The 19,837-nt window shown below is 36.3% G+C and overlaps 1 protein-coding gene across 4 annotated transcripts in view; it reads right to left on the reverse strand.

Moving 5' to 3' along the window:
- DMD (dystrophin) overlaps positions 1 to 19,837 on the reverse strand; it is a 158,536-nt gene that overhangs the window by 46,896 nt on the left and 91,803 nt on the right. For 2 of the 4 annotated variants that reach the window (XM_008069948.1, XM_008069945.1), the window contains exons 8-13: positions 18,708 to 18,819; positions 16,826 to 16,962; positions 16,106 to 16,144; positions 11,779 to 11,844; positions 10,610 to 10,675; positions 7,681 to 7,839 (exon numbers count right to left, since the gene is read on the reverse strand). In XM_008069948.1, the coding sequence (XP_008068139.1) occupies positions 7,681 to 7,839; positions 10,610 to 10,675; positions 11,779 to 11,844; positions 16,106 to 16,144; positions 16,826 to 16,962; positions 18,708 to 18,819 (579 nt within the window). The remainder of the gene's footprint in view (positions 1 to 7,680; positions 7,840 to 10,609; positions 10,676 to 11,778; positions 11,845 to 16,105; positions 16,145 to 16,825; positions 16,963 to 18,707; positions 18,820 to 19,837) is intronic. The other 2 variants (XM_008069946.1, XM_021718521.1) reach the window with 2 other exon arrangements.

A 19,837-nucleotide genomic window follows, 5' to 3' on the forward strand; every position in this document is an offset into this window, starting at 1 on the left:
TGCGGTGGCGGGGAGCGGCCACTGCACTACAGTCTGTGTGACAGAGTGAGACTCCAACTCAAAAAAAAAAAAAAAAATATTGGATTCTAAGATGCAGGACCCTGGAATAAAGTGATAATTCCAGTGTCTAAAAATATATATATATTCCTCATTTTTAAAAGATCTAGTATTTGTACTTAAACCCCATGCTATCCTCCCCCCAAAAAAACCAAAAACCTTTATGGCAACCTTAATGCATTGACTGCAACAGGGACAAAGGGAAAAATAAATTGTAATTCTGGGTTATCCATTCACTTCTCATGATCTAGACACCATGAGTCAGTCCTCTCAAGACTTGGATTGACTCTGAATGAACTGAAGGAAATTTAGTTATATGGGTTCTGCTAGTTAGATACTGAGCACTGACAGTAGTGGGACATTGCCAGGGGAGGGAGAGGGGCACATAACATCAATAAGAGTACCTGTACTCAAACCTGGTGAAACTAGGACCAAAGGGAGGCCCAAACTTTATATGTGCAAAGACCACTTATCTATCTAATCCTGAATTGTACCCCATATCTTTAAAATGAAATAAAATAAGAAACTGAGCCTCTGAATCATGTTGACTCCAATCCCACCATGTACCTGCCCTCCCTACTGGAATACAGCTGAGATGGTTGACCCAGTTCTTACATAGCTTCTTAAATATGGCGTATATGCCCTTCAGCTCTTCCTCATCCTTATTCAAAGGTTCTGCAGTCCTTTGTTTTGGGGCCTGTGCTGCCAAATGACATGAATGTCTACTTTCATTAAATTTCTCATAACACTCTATCCCCCCATTCCAACTTTTAAAAAATGTGGGAACATCTACGGGGATCAGTCTCTACTCATTTCCAACAATGACCACTGAATATTTTAACATTCACTCCATTATCCTCCCCTAACCCCATCCTTCTTCCATTCAAGGCCATGCCTCCTTCCATACTCATGTTCTCTAAACCCCTTTCCATTCTGCTCCTATCATTCCCAAGCATCCCTGCCCTCTTCTTCTGGCACATTCTTCCAGCATGTGAAAAGTAATTAGAGATTTTTAAGTGGAAATAGAAGACCAGAGTAAACACTGCACAATACTGTGGAAAGTAGTCCCAACAACCACAAATACATTTGGAAATATTTGCTTGTGTAGAGAATATCTTTGGAAGGATACATAAGAAACCGATAAAGGAGGTAATTTCCAGAGCTGGAAACACCACTGCCAGGGGATAAGATTGAAGAAAAGCTTATTTTTCTCTATATGCCTTTTTGAACTCTCTGGATTGTGTATAATATACATGCATTCTCTATTAAAAATAAAAGCATAGGCCGGGCGCGGTGGCTCAAGCCTGTAATCCCAGCACTTTGGGAGGCCGAGGTAAGAGGATTGCCTGAGCCCATGGGTTCGAGACCAGCCTGGGCAACTTCACAAGACCTCATCTCTACAATAAATCAAAAAATTAGCCGTGCACGGTAGCGCGCACCTGTAGTTACAGCTACTTGGAAGGCTGAGGTGGAAGGATCTCTGGAGCCCAGCAGGTCGACGCTGGGGTGGCCGTGAGTGTGCCATGGCACTCCAGCCTGAGCAATGGAGTAAGACTCCAACTCAAAAAATTAAAGCATAAAATAAACATTTTAATGTTCACATCTTGCAGAGTTCTACCAAATCCTTGTGTTCTCCTTTTGCTACACGCTCCCTAGGTAGATAAATTCATTCTGTTTCCACTACCACCTGTGAACTGGTCACTCAAAGGCCCAATACCTCTGGCCCACCTCTCCTGTAAGTTTCAAAGTTCTATTTCTCACAGATCATCTCTACTCAGATCAGATAAGACCTCAACCCAAACTCTCACATATCCCATTCATCATCTTCCCATCATCAGCCCTTAAGGAAGAAGCTTCATAAATACTGCTGAATTAAAGGACAGACCTGCTGCTACTACTCTTGAATTATCAGTCCCAGCTGCAATTAACTATCATCTTACCACCATGCAGTCACCAGAACTGCGAATCATTCATTTCCTCCCTAGACCCATGAAATCACCAAATCAAACATATCTACTCCATCAGTAAAATACCATTCAAATCAATTCTTTTTAAAAAAAAAATTATTTATTTTTTATTATGAAGTTGTGGGGTACAGTTAAGGGTTAGGTATACAATTGCGTTTCATTCGGGCACCCTGTTGATATGGGGTGTTTCCCCATTCCCAGACAGATATTTGCTACTGTTAATCCCATCCCCCTCCCCCCACCATAGTTTCCCAGTACTGTCAGTCATTTTTGTATAGTATTGCATTGAATGTTTAAGGTTCATTATATGAGTGAGAAATCAAGACTTTAGTTCCATTTCTATTACCTTACTTAAGGCTCTAATCATCTTTTTCCTGGGCTCCCATGCAACCCCCTAACTTGATTTCCTCTGTTATTTTCAGTCACCCTGCACACAGCTGCCTATAGCCGCATCACTCCTGGCTCACACCCTTGAGTGGCTCCCTAGACTAGGCAAGGAGGCAGAGACTCCTCAGCATGGCACCATGCCCTTCCCCACCTGGCTTTGCCAACCTGGCCAGTCTCGTTGCCCCCCATTCTTTGACTCGTGAAAAACAGTAATACAACTGCAGTTTCCCCAAATATACTCCGCTCCTTCTCACCCTGACACTTTTGTTTATATTATTCCCTCAGCTGGGACTGCCCACTCCTGACCCCTTTAGCTTCCCTCCATCTTGGTTATCTTCTCACCATCATTTGAGACTGGCACAAAGACCTAATGAAAAACATTGAATGAAGATATCCTGAGGCTCTGAAAATTGAGAACTACTAGACCAAGCCTGAAGCTGAAGTCATCAGGTCATTTACAAGGTAAAGCAACAGGATCATAATTTCCAGCTAGTTTAATTCCAGGGTATGAGTAACTGATCTAGAACATCTTTGAATATAACATTAAAAATCTTGCATAATCATTGGAGGGATTTAAGGGAACAAGAGAAACCTCAAATTTCAGCTTCATGAGGTCTTAGTATCCAATGAGAAGACATATGAAAGGCAGTGAGTGGGTACTAAGAATCCACAGAGCTCCCTCTTGTTATATAACATCTACTAACAGCTTTAATTAATGTTAGACTTTACAGTGAATCAGATTAGTATTTATCTGCCTTTTTGACTTGCGAACAATCTAATTAATTTGCTATGCAGATAGTAGAATGACAACAAGTCTTTGTCTCTCATAAAGGCTACAGTTTCATTGCTAGGATCATACCTTGAATTTCAGAAAAGGTCTTGGTTCATTTAAACAGTATAGAGAAAAGTATGTCTCTGTATTTGAACACTACAGATTTCAGTCAGGAGATTGCAGGCTTTATTCTAATCTATGCAGCAAAAAAGGTAAACCTTGAGTTTGCAATGCTAAGGGCACACAACGGGGTGCAAATTCCCAACATCCAACTGGCCTTTACCAAATAAAGATGAATCTGAATTAGCTGTGGTGAGAATAGATATTATGCAGAGGTGAAACATTAAAGATTGGATAGCTCACTAATGCCATTAGTCATCCAAGCGTATGAGAAACACAATCAGAGAAACTCTGAGTCAGATTTAGCTTTTGCACAGAGCTTTAGTCTTATCTTTGTGGCATAAACCAAAAATCAGAAAACACCAATGGGGGAGAAATACAGTGCCTGGGATTTGGAAAATGAATCCTTAACATTTATGACAAAGTAATGCTTGGTGTTAACCAAAGCAGTTTTGTAAAACGGAAGTATTTTGAAAAGTTAGCAGAAAAAAGGCTTTTCTGTAAGAAATCAAGTTAGTAAAAGATTCTTAGTAAAAAATGCATGCATGCTTGTTCAAATTAAATTCAGCTTCATTTCTTCTTTCTTTAATAGCACAAGATTTTATTTGCTAAGCTTTACAAAGTAAGCATCTGGGGAAAATTAGTACAATGATATTGAAAGATATTTATTGGCTTTTGAGAAGATAAATGCAAATGAAAATTATTTAGAAAATTAATTTTCAAAAGTATCTTAAATGAAATAAATATAATATCTAATACAATCTCTTTCTGCAAGAATCTCTAAGATGGGCAACCCTAAAAACCAATCAGCTTCATTTCAATTCATTACTTCATTAATTTATTCAACAAATATTTATTGAATGCTATGTGCAACAACTGAGAGAAAGGGAATTCTAAAGATAGAGATTAGACACATTTGAGACACTTCTAAAATAGCCATCTTCTGTTTTCCTAGGGACTATAAGGAGGTATCATAAATAAGAATGATTAACAGAATTAAATAACATATCTAGTCAGGTATAGGGGTTTCCGAGCCTCTCTCCTTTGTTGCTATTTGGAGATAAGTCATAGCTACAGAATAAAGGACGTACACATCCAAAGGATCGGGACAATCTTGGTTTTAAATACCCTTTCCCACTTTTTGTAAAAGTGTGCTCATACTTGTCAGATTATATAGCCCAATTTTGACTTGGGAAACAGCCAGCTTGGCAGGCACAGAGAGAAGGCATCTAATGACTTCCTGGGTTTTCTCAGGGAAAGGACAGGAAATGGCAAATTAAAGGCTCCTTAACCAACGTTAAATTGAAGAGTCATGAATGCAAGGTTATGACTCCAAGGGACATTTCACAGAACTACAGACGACCAGAGAGGGCAGAGCAAAGAAAACTGCACAGGCTGTTTTGAGGAGGTGGATCTGTAGAAACATTTCTTTGGGATTTGGTAGGAGGTGAAAATTTGACAAAAGTGGAGGGAGAAAGAAGAAAGCTCATCCTGACCTTTTAATGAAGGTCAAGATAACTTACAAAAAGACTTGCATCAACACCAGAGTCCTGGTTTTGGTGTAATGTTTTTCTTTCTTTCAGAGAACAAACCATCCCATTCTTGGGGAACAGTCTTGGATATCTTCCAGAGTAAAGTGGTTATCACTGTACCACAAGCAAATGAACTGGTTTATTCAGGGACATTTTAGTCATTACAAATAATCCCTCAAGTTAAGGCACATTCCGGGGAATATGCCACAATGTAAATAATATTCACATAGGATGTCTCTTTATTATCCTTTGATCTAAGGGAGAGTTGGGTATTTAGAGTAAAAAAAAAAATCTGAATTTGAATTTAGTTCTACCACTGACTGACTGTGAAATCTGGGGCAAGCTATTTGAACCTCTCTGAGCCTGCATATCTCATCCACAAAAAAGAGACAAGTTCTTCTTGATAGAGCTTTTAGGACAATTAAGTGACTTAAAATACATTAAAGTGCACTAAAAATGATAAACTGATATAAATATAGTCACCAGTATTCTATAACAGTATTTTTTGATCTAGTTGCCATGGTATGGATGGAGAGTATGCTAACAACAAAGGCAGAGCTCTTGACCAATGAGCTAAAAGGATACATTATGCAGTGACAGCAATCATATATGGCAAGAATAGATCTACTGCTCAATAACGTCAAAATTCATTTTCAGTGTCAGTTTCAACTTTTTATTCTAATTTGACCCCTACAACAATTAAATATTTAACATAAATGGATACTACTGATTATTCTAAATAAAGTGGGGGAAATATTTTCTCTGCCATGGTCTTCACTGCCAAATGATTTAAGACTATGACTAAAAATAAAGTTATAATTAAAATTAAAAAGTAGCTGGGCTCGGTGGCTCAGCCTGTAATCCCGTGCCTCGGGAGGCTGAGGTGAGTGGATTGCCTGAGCCTGAGGGTTCGAGACCTGCCTAGGCAACTTGGCGAGACCTCATCTCTACAATAATCAAAAAAAAAAAAAAATAGCTGGGTGTGGTAGCATGCGCCTGTAGTTGGAAGGCCTGTAGTTGGAAGCTACTTGGAAGGCTGAGGCGGAAGGATCACCGGAGCCCAGTAGGTTGGGGCTGTGGTGGCCGGGAGCGGCCACTGCACTCCAGTCTGGGCGACAGAGTAAGACTCCAACTCAAAAAAAAATTAAAAAGTGTTCAATATCTCCTGGATGGTACTCATGTGATATCTTTGCTGTAGTCTCAGGTTTTCATCAAACATTTTCTGAGAATCCATTAAATATTCACACTGTTCTAGGTACTATAAGGGACATGAAGATGATGGAGACACAGTTCTTGCCCCAAAAGTACTCACTAATTCATTAGAGAGAGCTACTGGTAATAACTGATAAAAAGGCAAACTGACAAGGAGTTCTTTGAGAAAAATTCAAAGTGTTCTGGGAATATAAGAAAAAGACAGATTACTTCCAACTGCAGAAATCTAGCACAGGGCTTTGTGGGGAATGTTATTTGGAACAATGTCACAGAGGATGGGTAAGACCCCTTTGCCAGATATGGCAGTGGAGGGTTAGGGGGTTAGTAGCTAGGCTGAGAAGCAAGCTTGAACTTGACTCAGAAAGTTGACAGAGCAGGATATATTCAGAAATACTAGCTATAGCAGCATGGCCAGAACACAGACACAACGAAAGAAGATAAGGTTGAAAAAGCAGGTCAAGAGAAAATTGTGGAAGGTTTTGAATGCCCAGCTGAGCAGCTCAATTTTTTTCTACATGTAGAAATCCAATGAAGGGAGAATGCCATGATGGGTCTTGGTTCTGGAAAGAAATACAAGTAGAGTCAGCAGGGATGATTTATTGGAAGGGTGGGAAAGAGACTAAAAGGAAGCCAACCAGATAAGGAACCATGGCCTCAGGTCAGAGGTATTAAGAGCTAGAAGGCAGACAGTGGCAGCAGGAAGCAATGCATGAATGACAGTTTGCTTTTTCATCTTGAGATGACATACTCCCTGAGGGCACTGGTCTCAGACACTCTGTGTAGCCTAGATTAAGAGGTCTTGGTGCCTTAGGCTAAACCAAAGAGATGAAAGTACTCAACTCTCACATATTTGAGCAATTTCTTCTTTAAAGACTTGCCTGATGGCATATGTCTGAAGAAGGTACACTGTGAGTTAGAATGATCATATGTAAAGGCTTTTTAAACCAAGGGACCTGTGATATAATAAATGTAATTGAAAAGTAAAAGTCCAATGATTTGCATTATCCTGACACCACGCAATACCCGAGATTTTTACATCTTTGTCCTCTCTGCAGTCATTGTTAAAGTTCTTGAGCCTTTTTCCTCTTCTACAATTTCTGGATGTTTATGTGCACATCTTTTACAGGTGATAGCTGACAATTAGAATTTCCTCACTCATCTGCTATGGTGGTGAGCATAATTAATGATTTCTGCATTTGATTATGGAAAAATAAGATGAAATAATTTGTTCCCAAATATGACCAAGGCAATGAAACTAGTTTCTTAGATGTTTAAGATAGAGAATAAGGCCAAACACATGTAAAAATTATATCATCATAAAATTAAATAACCTGCTTATGTCTTAAATTCTATTCTCAAATATAAAATCAAAGCCTTGGAGACACATGCAACAAATGAAATACCCCCATCAGCATTAGTTCCTTCATACCTAAAATATGAGTTCTTAATCATACTATTGCATTCATTTTCTTCTTTCAGATAACAAAAAAGGAATCTGCAAATGGAGCTAAACAGATTATTTTAGAAAACAATTAGACATAAAATGACTCTAAGTGAAGATTCCTGGCACTTTTCTAGGTGTGCAAGTGTATGCACTCCGCATACCAATGACAAAGCTAGAAAGAAAACTCACCTGTTTTCTTCCTCAAGATCTGCTAGGATTCTCTCTAGCTCCCCTCTTTCCTCACTCTCTAAGGAAATCAAGATCTGGGCAGGACTACGAGGCTGGCTCAGGGGGGAGTCCTGGTTCAAACTTTGGCAGTAATGCTGGATTAACAAATGTTCATCATCTCTGGAAAATAAAATCAAAGGTTTTGGTTTTTTCCCCCCCTTATTTTGCTTTAGGGGTCAGGAACTTGGGTCTGTATTTGAAAATAGAAACATTTATTTGCTCTTAACAATTAGTTAAACCTTTTGTTCCTGCTTCTAAAGACCTTTTGGTATTGTTGAGGTTGTGGTCTACCATCCTATTGATGACAATTCAAAGTGTTTTTTTGCTCAAATTTTCCAATGAAATTGATTGGCCTATTTACATGGATAAATGAAAGGCAGGATTACAGAAATACTGGGACCCTATGTCAACAGTTAGTCCATAGTTAATAAATATTAAAAGACATAATAATGGCTGGATAATGGTTTGGCTACCAAGCCTATCAAGATCAACTTTTCACTAACACATGCTATTATTGATACTGACTAGGAAAAACCTCCAGTCCTGAAAATAAGAAAATAGTAAATTTCTCTTAAGTGGAAGGCAATGGAACCAAAAAGTATTGCCAAAGTGAGACAGTTTTAACTTATATAAATCATGGAGGCAGGATGATAACAATTAAACTGTAGCTAAATGACTGTTTCATGCATTTATTGCTTAGATTAAAAAATTGAGAAAAAAACCATTAAGGTGACCGATAGAAAGAAGACTGAACAATTCATTCCTCAGAGTGGGGTGTATCGTTATGTTTAATTTTTTAATTAAAAAAGTTTTTTATTGATACATAATGGTTTTAGGGGCTAATACTGTGGGGAAAGGAGACAAAACAACAAAACGGCTCAAATTTTGGGAGGAAGCTGCAAACTAGGAACTCTCTAATACACAGGAGAAACTGTTTTCTGAATGCATTGCTCCAAGCTCCTCAAAGGCCTGTTTACCTCCACGTTCTGTTCTTAATGAGCGGCTAAAGCTCTTTGTTTCTAGTTAGATATCATTAAGATGATACATTAATATTACTCTCTCTATATCCACTTAATTTTAAGCTGAAAAGGTTAAAATATTTAGAAAAAAGTCCTCTTGGTTTAAATTATTTTTGTTCATCAAGCCAGAGAACTGGTTGAGATGTGAAGAACTGACTAAAAATATTATTGGTTGTTAAAAACAAACATTTAAGTGAAGTCAACCAATCCACTAAGCCACTTCCCCAAACCTGCCTCTAAAATACTATGATTTTTAACATCCAACATTGAGTCAAAATAGATTTTATGTTCTCAGAATGACCTAAAGCTAAATTTTATTTTTAAATAAAACAAATGCAGATTTACCACCTATCTCAATTATTATCACTCTTCCCAAATTCTGAAGTTGTGTTGCTAGAATTTCCCATGTTTAATTGTAACATATAGTTGTAATTATAGTTTTCTTATTGTTCTCTTAGGCAGTCAATAAATGACAGTCAGTGTTATAAAGATAAAACTTGAATTAATTTGAATGTGCTAGAGCTTTTAATATAAAAATCAGTGAGCCAAAGAAATAAATCATTCAAGCCATGTACATTTAACTGATTCTTTGGTCACACATTTTCCTATCAAAATATTTAATATATTAATATCATTAATACTTTTCACCATAGCTAAGAAAGAGAACGCATCAGTTATGCTTGGGAAAAGGTTGTTTGTTTGTTTGTTTGTTTGTCTGTTTGTTTGAAGTAACCAAGTCATATACAGATGACTGAGTGTTGATTTGATTCTTTTTTATTATCTCAATTGCCTTTATGTACCAGATGAGATGATTTGTTCTCATATCTTCAATAACTAGTTAGATATAAATGCTACTTTGATATTATTTCCCTTGGTCTAATCCTTATGAAGCCCCTTTTCTTGTATGAACATGACTTTGGGTTGCCACACCAACTACACATGATAAATTTCCCATTCTTCCCTTCACCTATACTCTCCATGACAAGATGGGTGAGCTATCCATAATTTCTCAAACAAAAAGCCTCATTGTACTTTGACTAGATTTCTTCTTTCTATATGATTTATTCAGTTGGAAGATCCTTACTTTTTCCTTCTTATTTGCTTCATCATCTGGTCTCTCTACCTCAGGCTGTAGTCCACATTGACTGGGTTCATGGCAGTGTTGCTTTGTGCTCTGTATTGTGAATACTGCCCCTATTCTATCATGAAGCCTCTGTTTCTCTGCCCTAGTTGTGTTCTCTGGCCCTTTTAGCACCACTGGATCTCTTCCCTTAAAGTTTAACAGGGCTGGATTATCATCCAACTAACAAATTGTAACCTAAATTTGTACTCCCTCCTCAGGAAATCCTTCATAAGACTGCCTCATTTGATTTACCTTGTGAAGATGCTAAGTCACAAAAATTTACTACTTCGGATTTCTGAAGGGAAGTGCCCAACTAACCTACCATATGGGCACAGTAATTCTAGACCAAGATCACATTTCCACTCCCCATGAGTGGAGAAAATACTACTTGGCCTTCACTTTCAAATAAATATCCTATCTCTTTAAATATCTCGCAGGTCTGGTCAAAGATTAAATATATAATATAAGTATTTGGGATGCTGCAATTTATAATAATATTATAAAATAAATTTAAATAAGAATAAGACAAACTATTTTTGCTACTCTGGAATACTAATAATGTCAAAATTTGGATGAGCCCATTCTGTGACAGGTTGTTAAGAATTAAAGAAAAAAAGTAAATGAATGGCTCCTTAAAAGATCAAATGAATATGATGCTAATTCTTATATCCTGTGCTATCCTACTGCTAAAGCCCTCAAAGCAATTTCATTGTCAGGAACATTTTGTAAAAAGAGATGGGATACTTACATGCTCTCATTAGGAGAGATGCTATCATTTAGATAAGATCCATTGCTGTTTTCCATTTCTGCTAGCCTGATAAAAAACGTAAAAGCTCATTAAAACTTATGTGACTTCTTAGAATCTACTCAAGACCTAATCGAACATTCCTGAAAACTAAAGGATAAATCATGTCAAGAAGAGAAAGGAATCCTTCAAAATAAAGGATGTGTGTGTTGACTTAACCATTTGAGGCAGTGTGTGATAGATCACAGCTAGTTAGTAGCATTACAATTATGATATAAATTCTAAGGGAAGTTGTATTTTGTTGTTGGTTTTCTTTGTCCCCCAAAGATTAGTCTTGCTTTCACTGAGAACAGGTCTTTGTTTTCAGAAGAAAAGCTTTCCTAACAACCAATGCACTCCCTACCTTACACTACTACCACTTGTCTCTTAGGACAATTAATGCTCTCCACTATGAGACTTATACAGCTAGTTAATGCTTTCCACGATTGATAAACATGTCCAGCAGTTAGAATATTGATAAAGGATGAATGCACAGTAAGCTTTGTAAATATTCTGCCACCAATTTTTACCTTTAAAAATCTGCTTCACCTCAGACAATAATAAAGTTTTTTTCCTACTAAAAAGTTAATCAAACTCTTACAGATTTAATAAGCATAAGGTACTTTACAGTTAGTAACTAAGTTTTTAGGTATAAAAACTATTTTCAAACACACAGAAAGTGGGAGAGAAAGGTCCAAGGATTAGGAAAATTATTCTCTTCTTTACAGTATATCATGTAAAATAAACACACAAATGGAAAGTTGATGCTTTCATATTCTCCACATAACATATTGTCATTTCCTTACACATTAATGTCTAGTCTGGTAGTTTTCTAAGAAGGTTAGACGATTTGTAAGCCGATTTAGTCAATGTGCTCAGTATAAAAAACATAACAAGGCTATTGGAAATGTTTAAAAGGCCAGGGTTAGGGAAGATTGTTCTGGACTAATACTCTTGTTGATGTCCAAAACAACATGCAGTGGAATGGCATGCACGTTAGAGGGCAAGTTGATTAGTAGAAATCAGACAAGATTTGGGAAAAAAAGAAAAGATTTGTTTAAAATATTATAGGTTAGCTTTCCTTGGTTAGTTATTTCAATCAATATTTGCCTGGCATTCAACTAGTCTCATACCTGCTAGCATAATGTTCAATGCGTGAATGAGTATCATCGTGTGAAAGCTGAGGGGACGAGGCAGGCCTATAAGGCAGAAAATGTGATTAGTCACAGATACCATCCATTAATGGAGAAAAAAACCCACCACACAGTTATGCTGTATACATGGCCTAGAATGCTTTTATTCTATTTCTCTATTGATAACGTACACATTTAGCTATTCCTATATCTTAAACATAATCAAGTATTTTAAATCCAGGTTTGAGAGCTAATTTATAGAGACCATGCTTTTATTAAAAGCCATGAAGAGAGACCAAAGGCTTCTCTGAAAAAATTCAATTATAGTATTACAGAAAAGATTGGAGGAGATAATTTTTATGTAGCATTTTGTCCTTCTACCTTGTAATTTCTCATATCCTATAGTTCTGAAATTGTGTTAGCACTATGTGGTTTAAAAGTTTAAGCAGTTTACACCTGTGCCATTTGTTAGCTCCTTTTTATTGAATGGAAAGTATACATTTACCTAGTACATTTATAGTCAATCATTTTAGTTTCTAAGAGGCTACTCCAGTCCGTGACTTCTTAAGATTCCATGTACCAAGATGTCTTGGTCTATGCAAATTTGTAAAGAAGACATATACCTACCAATTTAGCAGGACTATACTACTACTTTATAGAAAATAAAATGACCCAGGATAATATTGTGATGTCTTTAAAAAGAATGACTAAATTTAACAGAATGTCGAAATATTTATTAGGGATATAGTGTGCTAAAACACAGATGAGAAAGCAAGAGGAGCTAATCAGCATGAATAGTCTATATGATTTTTGTATATAAAATATTACCTTTTCCTATCTCCACAGGCTAGAATTTTGAAAGGGTTAACATTTTTTCATCCTTTCATATCTGATCTATCAATAATCCTTGAAGTTGGTATAGTATCTTTTGGATTAACCTTAGGAAAAAAGTCATCTGTTCTGAAAACCAGTTTGGTCTTGTGCTTTTTGTTTTAATTGGAATTGGACAACAGGTCTCTTCCATTTCTCTGCTGATACAGAGAGCCCTTAAGTAAAGGCATGAATTCAAAAGTTAACAGTCATGTAATTCAGTGAAAACTCTGGTTTAGTCCAATGTCCAAGCAGCACTAAAGGACTTGGTTCTAACACTAAAGAGACTATGTTTGTTTCTCTGTACATTGAAAAAAAGAAAAAAAAAGTAGTTACTGGTAGCTAAGCTTATATAGGAAATGTGTTGTAAATTCATATTTCTTACTGTACTATCATAAGGTAATTACAACACACTACCATAAGTAACTAGGGAACTAGAGTTCTTCCACAATAGATAAAGATCTTATTTATGAAACCAATGTCATCTAGATCAAGTGTATTCACAATCAAATTGGAATAAGTTAAAAAGACTTTTAGACTGTCATGAGGAAACAAAAGAATGACTACTCAATTTGATAGGCAGATCCAAATGAATCCTCACTATAGTTTTGGAGAGTTAATCTTCTAATTTTCCAGAACCCTGGAATAGCCCATTATTAGAAAATGCTAAGGTTTGTTTTGAAATCTTGATTGCAGATCATGATAAATTAATACTTGAATTATATGGCTTATAATCACTATCTTTTGTTTTTCAATTATATATTTTTATAAGCCCAAAGCCCACCATCAGGGAAAATACATTAGTGGTGTATTTCCTTATTGCTGCTACCCTGGCAAGTATACAAAAGAAAGAAAACCTAAGACCTTGGAGCGTTACCACACCAAGAAGAGTAGGCATATAAATCCAAAATACTTTAGTACAATTTTATACAGAAAATCTTATACAGAGCTTTAATTCTTTAATTCTTAGTCTCAAGGATAATTCCATGTTATCTTTCTTATTAATGTCCATAGTGCCTATCACAGCATGCATAAGCACAAGAGCTCATAATAACCAGAAGTCGTAAAAAATATACACAAAAAGAGGCACTTTTAAATCAGAAAATGAGCCAAAAGGGAGTACTGGTCAGAGAAGACTCATTTAAAAACTAAGAATTAGTAAAAATACAAAACCACTTAGTCTAGAAACAAAACTAAGTGCAAAGCCTGCTAAAACACTTCCAAAGGAAGGTAATAATACAGTTCCTCCTTGCCAATTCATAAATACAAAACCATATACGCAGAAGGATTACTTCCTATTAGAGTTAATGATCCAACTGGCTGATTGCATCCCACCCACCACCATCTTTTCTTTTGTGAAAACTCCATGAATAAGTTGACATTCATTTAGATTTCAATGTAGAATAGCTCTAATATTTTTGACTGACCCATTTGTGGACAAATAATATAAAAGGCCTTTGTTGGATTTAGTTTAAAATAGCATGGCAAACACAGGCAAATAAGGTTTTTGTGTAAAGAAAACCAAAAAAATTGCATCTCAGGACACCTTCAAAGTCTGTGTTCCATATTAAATGAATTAAATGCTATCATGTCAGATTTATAAACATCAGAAAGAATTCTTGCAAAATAAAACATGTTAGGACTTGGCTCTTCTGCCTGAATAGGATGTCTTGACAATATATTTTATATAGAATTTATAATCCTATGTGTGAAGACTTTAATAACATTAGTGATATTAAAGAAAATATAGACTTTAGCCTGCTGGGTTTGTTTTCTTCCTCAAAACTATAACTTCCCACTATTTCTGAATAATCTAACAAACTTTTCATAAAAAGGCAAATTGTGGGTGTGTTTCAGTTGTTAAAGAAGGTATTTTAATAAAGGATATTATTAATTTTAAAGTGCTTCAAAGTTTAAGAAAGACAAGCATCCTCTACTTAAGTTACTTTAAACTGATTATCATAATTTTTTTCTCATTAACTTAGTGTAGCTGCTTCTTTCCTTTCAAGGAACTGTTAGTTACTACTTGCTTATTATTTTGGGGCTACCTTTATCCATACATTTGTAAGTATTGTTCTTTAGCATATTTGTCTCTTAGATTTCTTACTTGGTTAAACTTATTTCAACAGAGTACATTTATTCACTTATCAGAATCCAATCCAGCTGAGAAATGCAGTATATCAACTTATCAAAAGTTTCTTACTTACAAAAGGTTGTATTTCTATAAACAGACTATCTGGGTTAGGAAAAACAACTACCAACAGGCAGAGAACATAATCACATTGAAATAACTCTCAAAATTGTTTAAGCATAATGATTAAATAATCAGATAATTCACTACTTATAGCTACCATAGCTCAAAATTAAGGAGCACAATAATGTAGTTTTAAAAAAGAAAGGGAAGGCTTCTAACTTCCCTTAGTCTAATAAGGATGTAAAATAAACATCAATTAATAGTTTGTATTTATCATAAAGGGTTTATTTTTAAAAAAGGATCTAGTTTAAATTAAATTACATGGTAGAACAATAAAAAAGACCCAATAAAAATAAATTGAATGCTTACATAAGCCCGTCTTCCAAATTGGTCATTTCCCCTTCATATATAATAGAGCCATCTGACTTTAAATATTTTAATAAAGTATGCTTTGAAATGCCAAAATTGTTAAATAAAAACCTTGCACAGTTTTAAAACAGGCACTTTGTTTGCTAATATATAAGTCATAGGCCCCCAAAAGAGTTTTCTAATATTGTAAACTCTGAGATCAATCAATCATCTGTTGGTATTTAATATTAATATTATTAATATACACCAATAATAATAACAAAGACTACAGTACACTTTCCTCCTAGAGTAAATGTATAACTTCATGAGCTGAATATTTAGTTTGGAGAGTAGAGCAAAGCGACTTTAGTTCAAAACTTAGAAACCCATGTATATAGTCAAATATCATGGCATAACCTAATAAAAAGTCCGCACACCTCACTGACATTATTCAAACTCAACATTATACTCTAAAACAAATTCTTCTGACTTTTAATAGTCCACCTATAAGAGGCCTTAAGAAACAAACCATCATCCTTTTGAAGGTCCTAAAAGCATTGAAGCTAAAGAAAGTTAGTATGTAATCAGGAAACTCTTCTTTGCTTTTATTGAAAGAAATATGTAAACACGTCTCCCAGAAATACAACTAAAACCCTAATAATTTTTATTTTATTTTAATTTGAACTCAGGCCAGGATATCTGTTGGTCTGAATTTCACCAGGTGGAGGAACTGAAAACTCTACTCTGATTCTCCTGATTTGTGGTAGATGGTACTCTCAAAGTCTTACCAAGAGAAGAAAAAAACTGAAATGAAGGAAGGGAAATTAATATGTTTTTAAAACAAAATGAAACAAAACAAAAATCAAGCGAGCGAGTGTGTTCGTGGTAGCAGCACCCTTCAGCAAAAGTACTCACGCAGAATCTACCGGCCAGAAGTTGATCAGAGTAACGGGACTGCAAAACAAAAAATGAGGTGGTGAAGAGAGACACAGGCAAACTCAGCCGCAAAAAACTTATTGAAAGGTCAAAATAAATAAAATCCAACCAATTAAGTATGAATCAATGGAAAGCAACAGCCAAACAAAGGTGTAAAGTGAATTAAAAGAAAAATAGTTGTGTGATTGCCATCAGAGTTATGGAAAAAAGAGAAATAGGTTCAAAAGAGGTGAAAGCATCATCCGTTTGATCATGAGAATCACTGCTACTTACTGTGAAGTCATTACCTGTGACCATATTTTCTCCCAAGTGGAAAAAAGTGACTAGACATGACCACACAATCAGATACAAAAAGACACACATCTACTGATTTGTGAAGGAGGAAAATCAAAATGAAATATTGGAATCACTCATTTGTAAACAGTCCCGTATTTCTTAAAGCTTTATGACAATTAGTGGCTATAATGTGTTCTTTTTTTTTTTTCCCCTTGCAAGATACAGTGTAACTTTTGGAAAATAATTGTCAGGAGATGTGGGAAAATGGCAATTGAATATCAGCTTGTTTTTCTCTTTTCAGCTAAAGTAAATAAAAAGAAATAGAAGAGACTGTTTGCATTTGGGAGTGAAGGAGGGTGTTCAGCTGAGAGAAGTTCAAATATACATCAAACAAGAGTTTGTTTTGCCTTTGCCACTACTCACGTTTCCATGTTGTCCCCCTCTAAGACAGTCTGCACTGGCAGGTAGCCCATTCGGGGATGCTTCGCAAAATACCTTTTGGTTCGAAATTTGTTTTTTAGTACCTTGGCAAAGTCTCGAACATCTTCTCCAGATGTAGTCTGAAAGGGAAATCACAGGAATATCAGATTTAGGAGAGAGAGTATCTGCCTCAGGGCACTAGTTTTGTAATTAAGGAGAGTGTGGGAGTTCTGAGCAAAGGTTTTAGATTTAGAAAAATGGGGCTTTCAAATTAGTTTAGGCATTTACTAACTTGGGTGAGTTATTTACCTCTCAGAGGCTCTGATCGTCTGTAAAATGGGGGCAGTAATACTCAGCAAGTTGTTATAATAAATATATGAAATAAGCCGGGCTCAGTGGCTCAGCCTGTAATCCCGTGCCTTGGGAAGCTGAGGTGAGTGGATTGCCTGAGCCCGCGGATTCAAGACTCGCCTGGGCAACTTGGCGAGACCTCATCTCTACAATAAATCAAAAAATTAGCGGGTGTCGTAGCACGTGCCTATAGTTCCAGCTACTTGGAAGGCTGAGGCGGAAGGATCGCCGGAGCCCAGCAGGTCGAGGCTGCGGTGGCCGGGAGCGGCCACTGCACTCCAGTCTGGGCGACAGAGTGAGACACCAACTCAAAAAAAAAAAAAAATATATATATATATATATACACACACACACACACACACACATATGTGTGTATATATATATATGTATATATGAAATATACAAGCTACTACGCTACTCCAAACAATGACAGTTCTTAGAAGTCATAAGGTTGAAAAGTTGACCTTAAGTTTCACCACAATTTATGGTATTTAAAAAACTATTTAGTACACAAAGCCTCATCCACTAAATGTTTGTCTATTCACTGCATGGTACATTCTCCAGCACTGACTATCTTTGTAATAGGAATAATCGTGAGAAAGACAATTGACTATCTGGGAGGATCACTCTGATGATGGAAGAGAGAACTACCCAAAGTAGAGCTTCTCACACTTTGATGTGTATGTGAACCAGCTAAGGATCTTGGTAAAATGCAAGTTTTTATTTAGAAAGTCAGGGACTGGGTCCTAGCTTCTGCATTTCTAATAAGCTACCAGGTAATAGTGTTGCTGGTCAACAGTTCGTATTTTGAATAGCCAGCATCTAGTGTTTAGAGAAAATAAGATTTATATCCAGGTCTGTCTGGCCACGAAGTCTACAACCTTACTATTTCACCAGTGATTTTTCACAGTTGTACTAATGACAAAACCATCTTAGGAGAAAGCTCCACCTCTTACTTATAGAATCTTGGGCAATTTATTTAAACCTAAGACCTCAGAGTCCACATCTGAAAAAAGGGTATAAAAATAGTAATACCTATTCCACACAGAGTAGTTTAAAAGGTAAATGCTAGCATTTAGTAGGTGTTAGTATACAAATCAAATTTTAAAAATGTTTTTAGTATATAAAATAGATAAAAAATGGGCAGTATCTTTGATTAAAGGTGGTAGGTTATGAGTCTGGGGAAACCCATATACCACCCCCCATACTCAACATACCCCATGGCCACCAGACTTCTCCTTACAACCTCTAGAGTTGTACAAAATTAATGTGAAAATGTCTTTCCTACAACCATGCACACAGAAGAAAACCTTATTTATTCATTCAACAATATTTAGTGAGGATCTGTCACATTCCATTGTGGCAGGTACCAGGGATAAGGTAAATCCTGGAGCCTACAATTTAGAGACACTTTACCTGGGAAACATCTGGGGAACTTACAAATCACAGCATTATGCACGGCCTGTAATATTGTACAAAACTGAAATTTATCGCAGGTGAACTAATTCTCACATCAGGGAGGCGTCTAACTTACCGGAGTGCAATATTCCACCATGGGATAGTGCATTTTATGGCCTTTTGCAACTCGACCAGAAAAAAAGCAGCTTTGGCAGATGTCATAATTAAAGTGCTTTAGACTCCTATACCTGGTAAAGAACAAAAACAAACACATATGCATTTCTTCAAATCAAATTCCCAAAGAACACTGTTTAATAAACCTTCTACACCACATTGTCTTAATTCTAGAAACAGAATGTAATGTTCATTAGTCCCACAAGGTAAGTGATTAACTTCCTACTTCCAGATTTCTCTGGTGCCTCTCCTACAGTATCAAAACATTTTGGCAGAAAGATTATCCTATAAACATGTGGAAGGCGGGAAGAAATATTCAGCTCTTATTTAAACTCCACTAGGAACTCTTTCAGATTAAGTAGGAAGATACTGGCAAACTTCCAGTCTTTTGAGGACCAAATACTACTCAAATTTAAAAGAACTTCCAGGAGAGATAGACTGATGTAATGCATGCCCCCTATGCATCGTGGGAACAAAAGTTTTCTGAAGCAATTGTTTTCCAAAAATTTTACATAAAGCAATTTCATATGACAAAAGAAACTTAAACAAGAACTCAATTAAAACAAGTCTTTCTTTAATTACACTTTCTTATTGACTGACATGATTCATTTTCCAATAGTTACTTGGGTGATCTCTCATCTCTTTCTCTTCAGAAATCTCTCACTACATTACCCAGAAATGATAAATGATAACTGAAACCCCAAGAAAAGACAAAATTTGGATTAGATGAGGGAATTTATAATCTGTAAGTACGAGTTGGTACATTTCCCCCCATTCTCAGGATACTATATTCTTTGTTTCATACTCCCCTGCCTTTTGCTTTCTCAGATAAGAACCATAGCCAATTCAAATAAACATATTTCTTATATCACATATGGGGAAATAGGAAGAAAAGCTATCTTTTTTTTAGATCCCAACCATCTTTAAGAGAAAGGAGGTAGCCGGGCTCGGTGGCTCAGCCTGTAATCCCGCACCTTTGGGAGGCTGAGGTGAGTGGATTGCCTGAGACCGCAGGTTAGAGACCTGCCTGGGCAACTTAGTGAGACCTCATCTCTACAATAAATCAAAAATGAGCCGGGCGTGGTAGCGCGC

Source organism: Carlito syrichta, unplaced genomic scaffold (assembly GCF_000164805.1).
Source record: "Carlito syrichta isolate Samal-C Ts95f unplaced genomic scaffold, Tarsius_syrichta-2.0.1 Scaffold312570, whole genome shotgun sequence".
Lineage (NCBI taxonomy): Eukaryota > Metazoa > Chordata > Mammalia > Primates > Tarsiidae > Carlito > Carlito syrichta.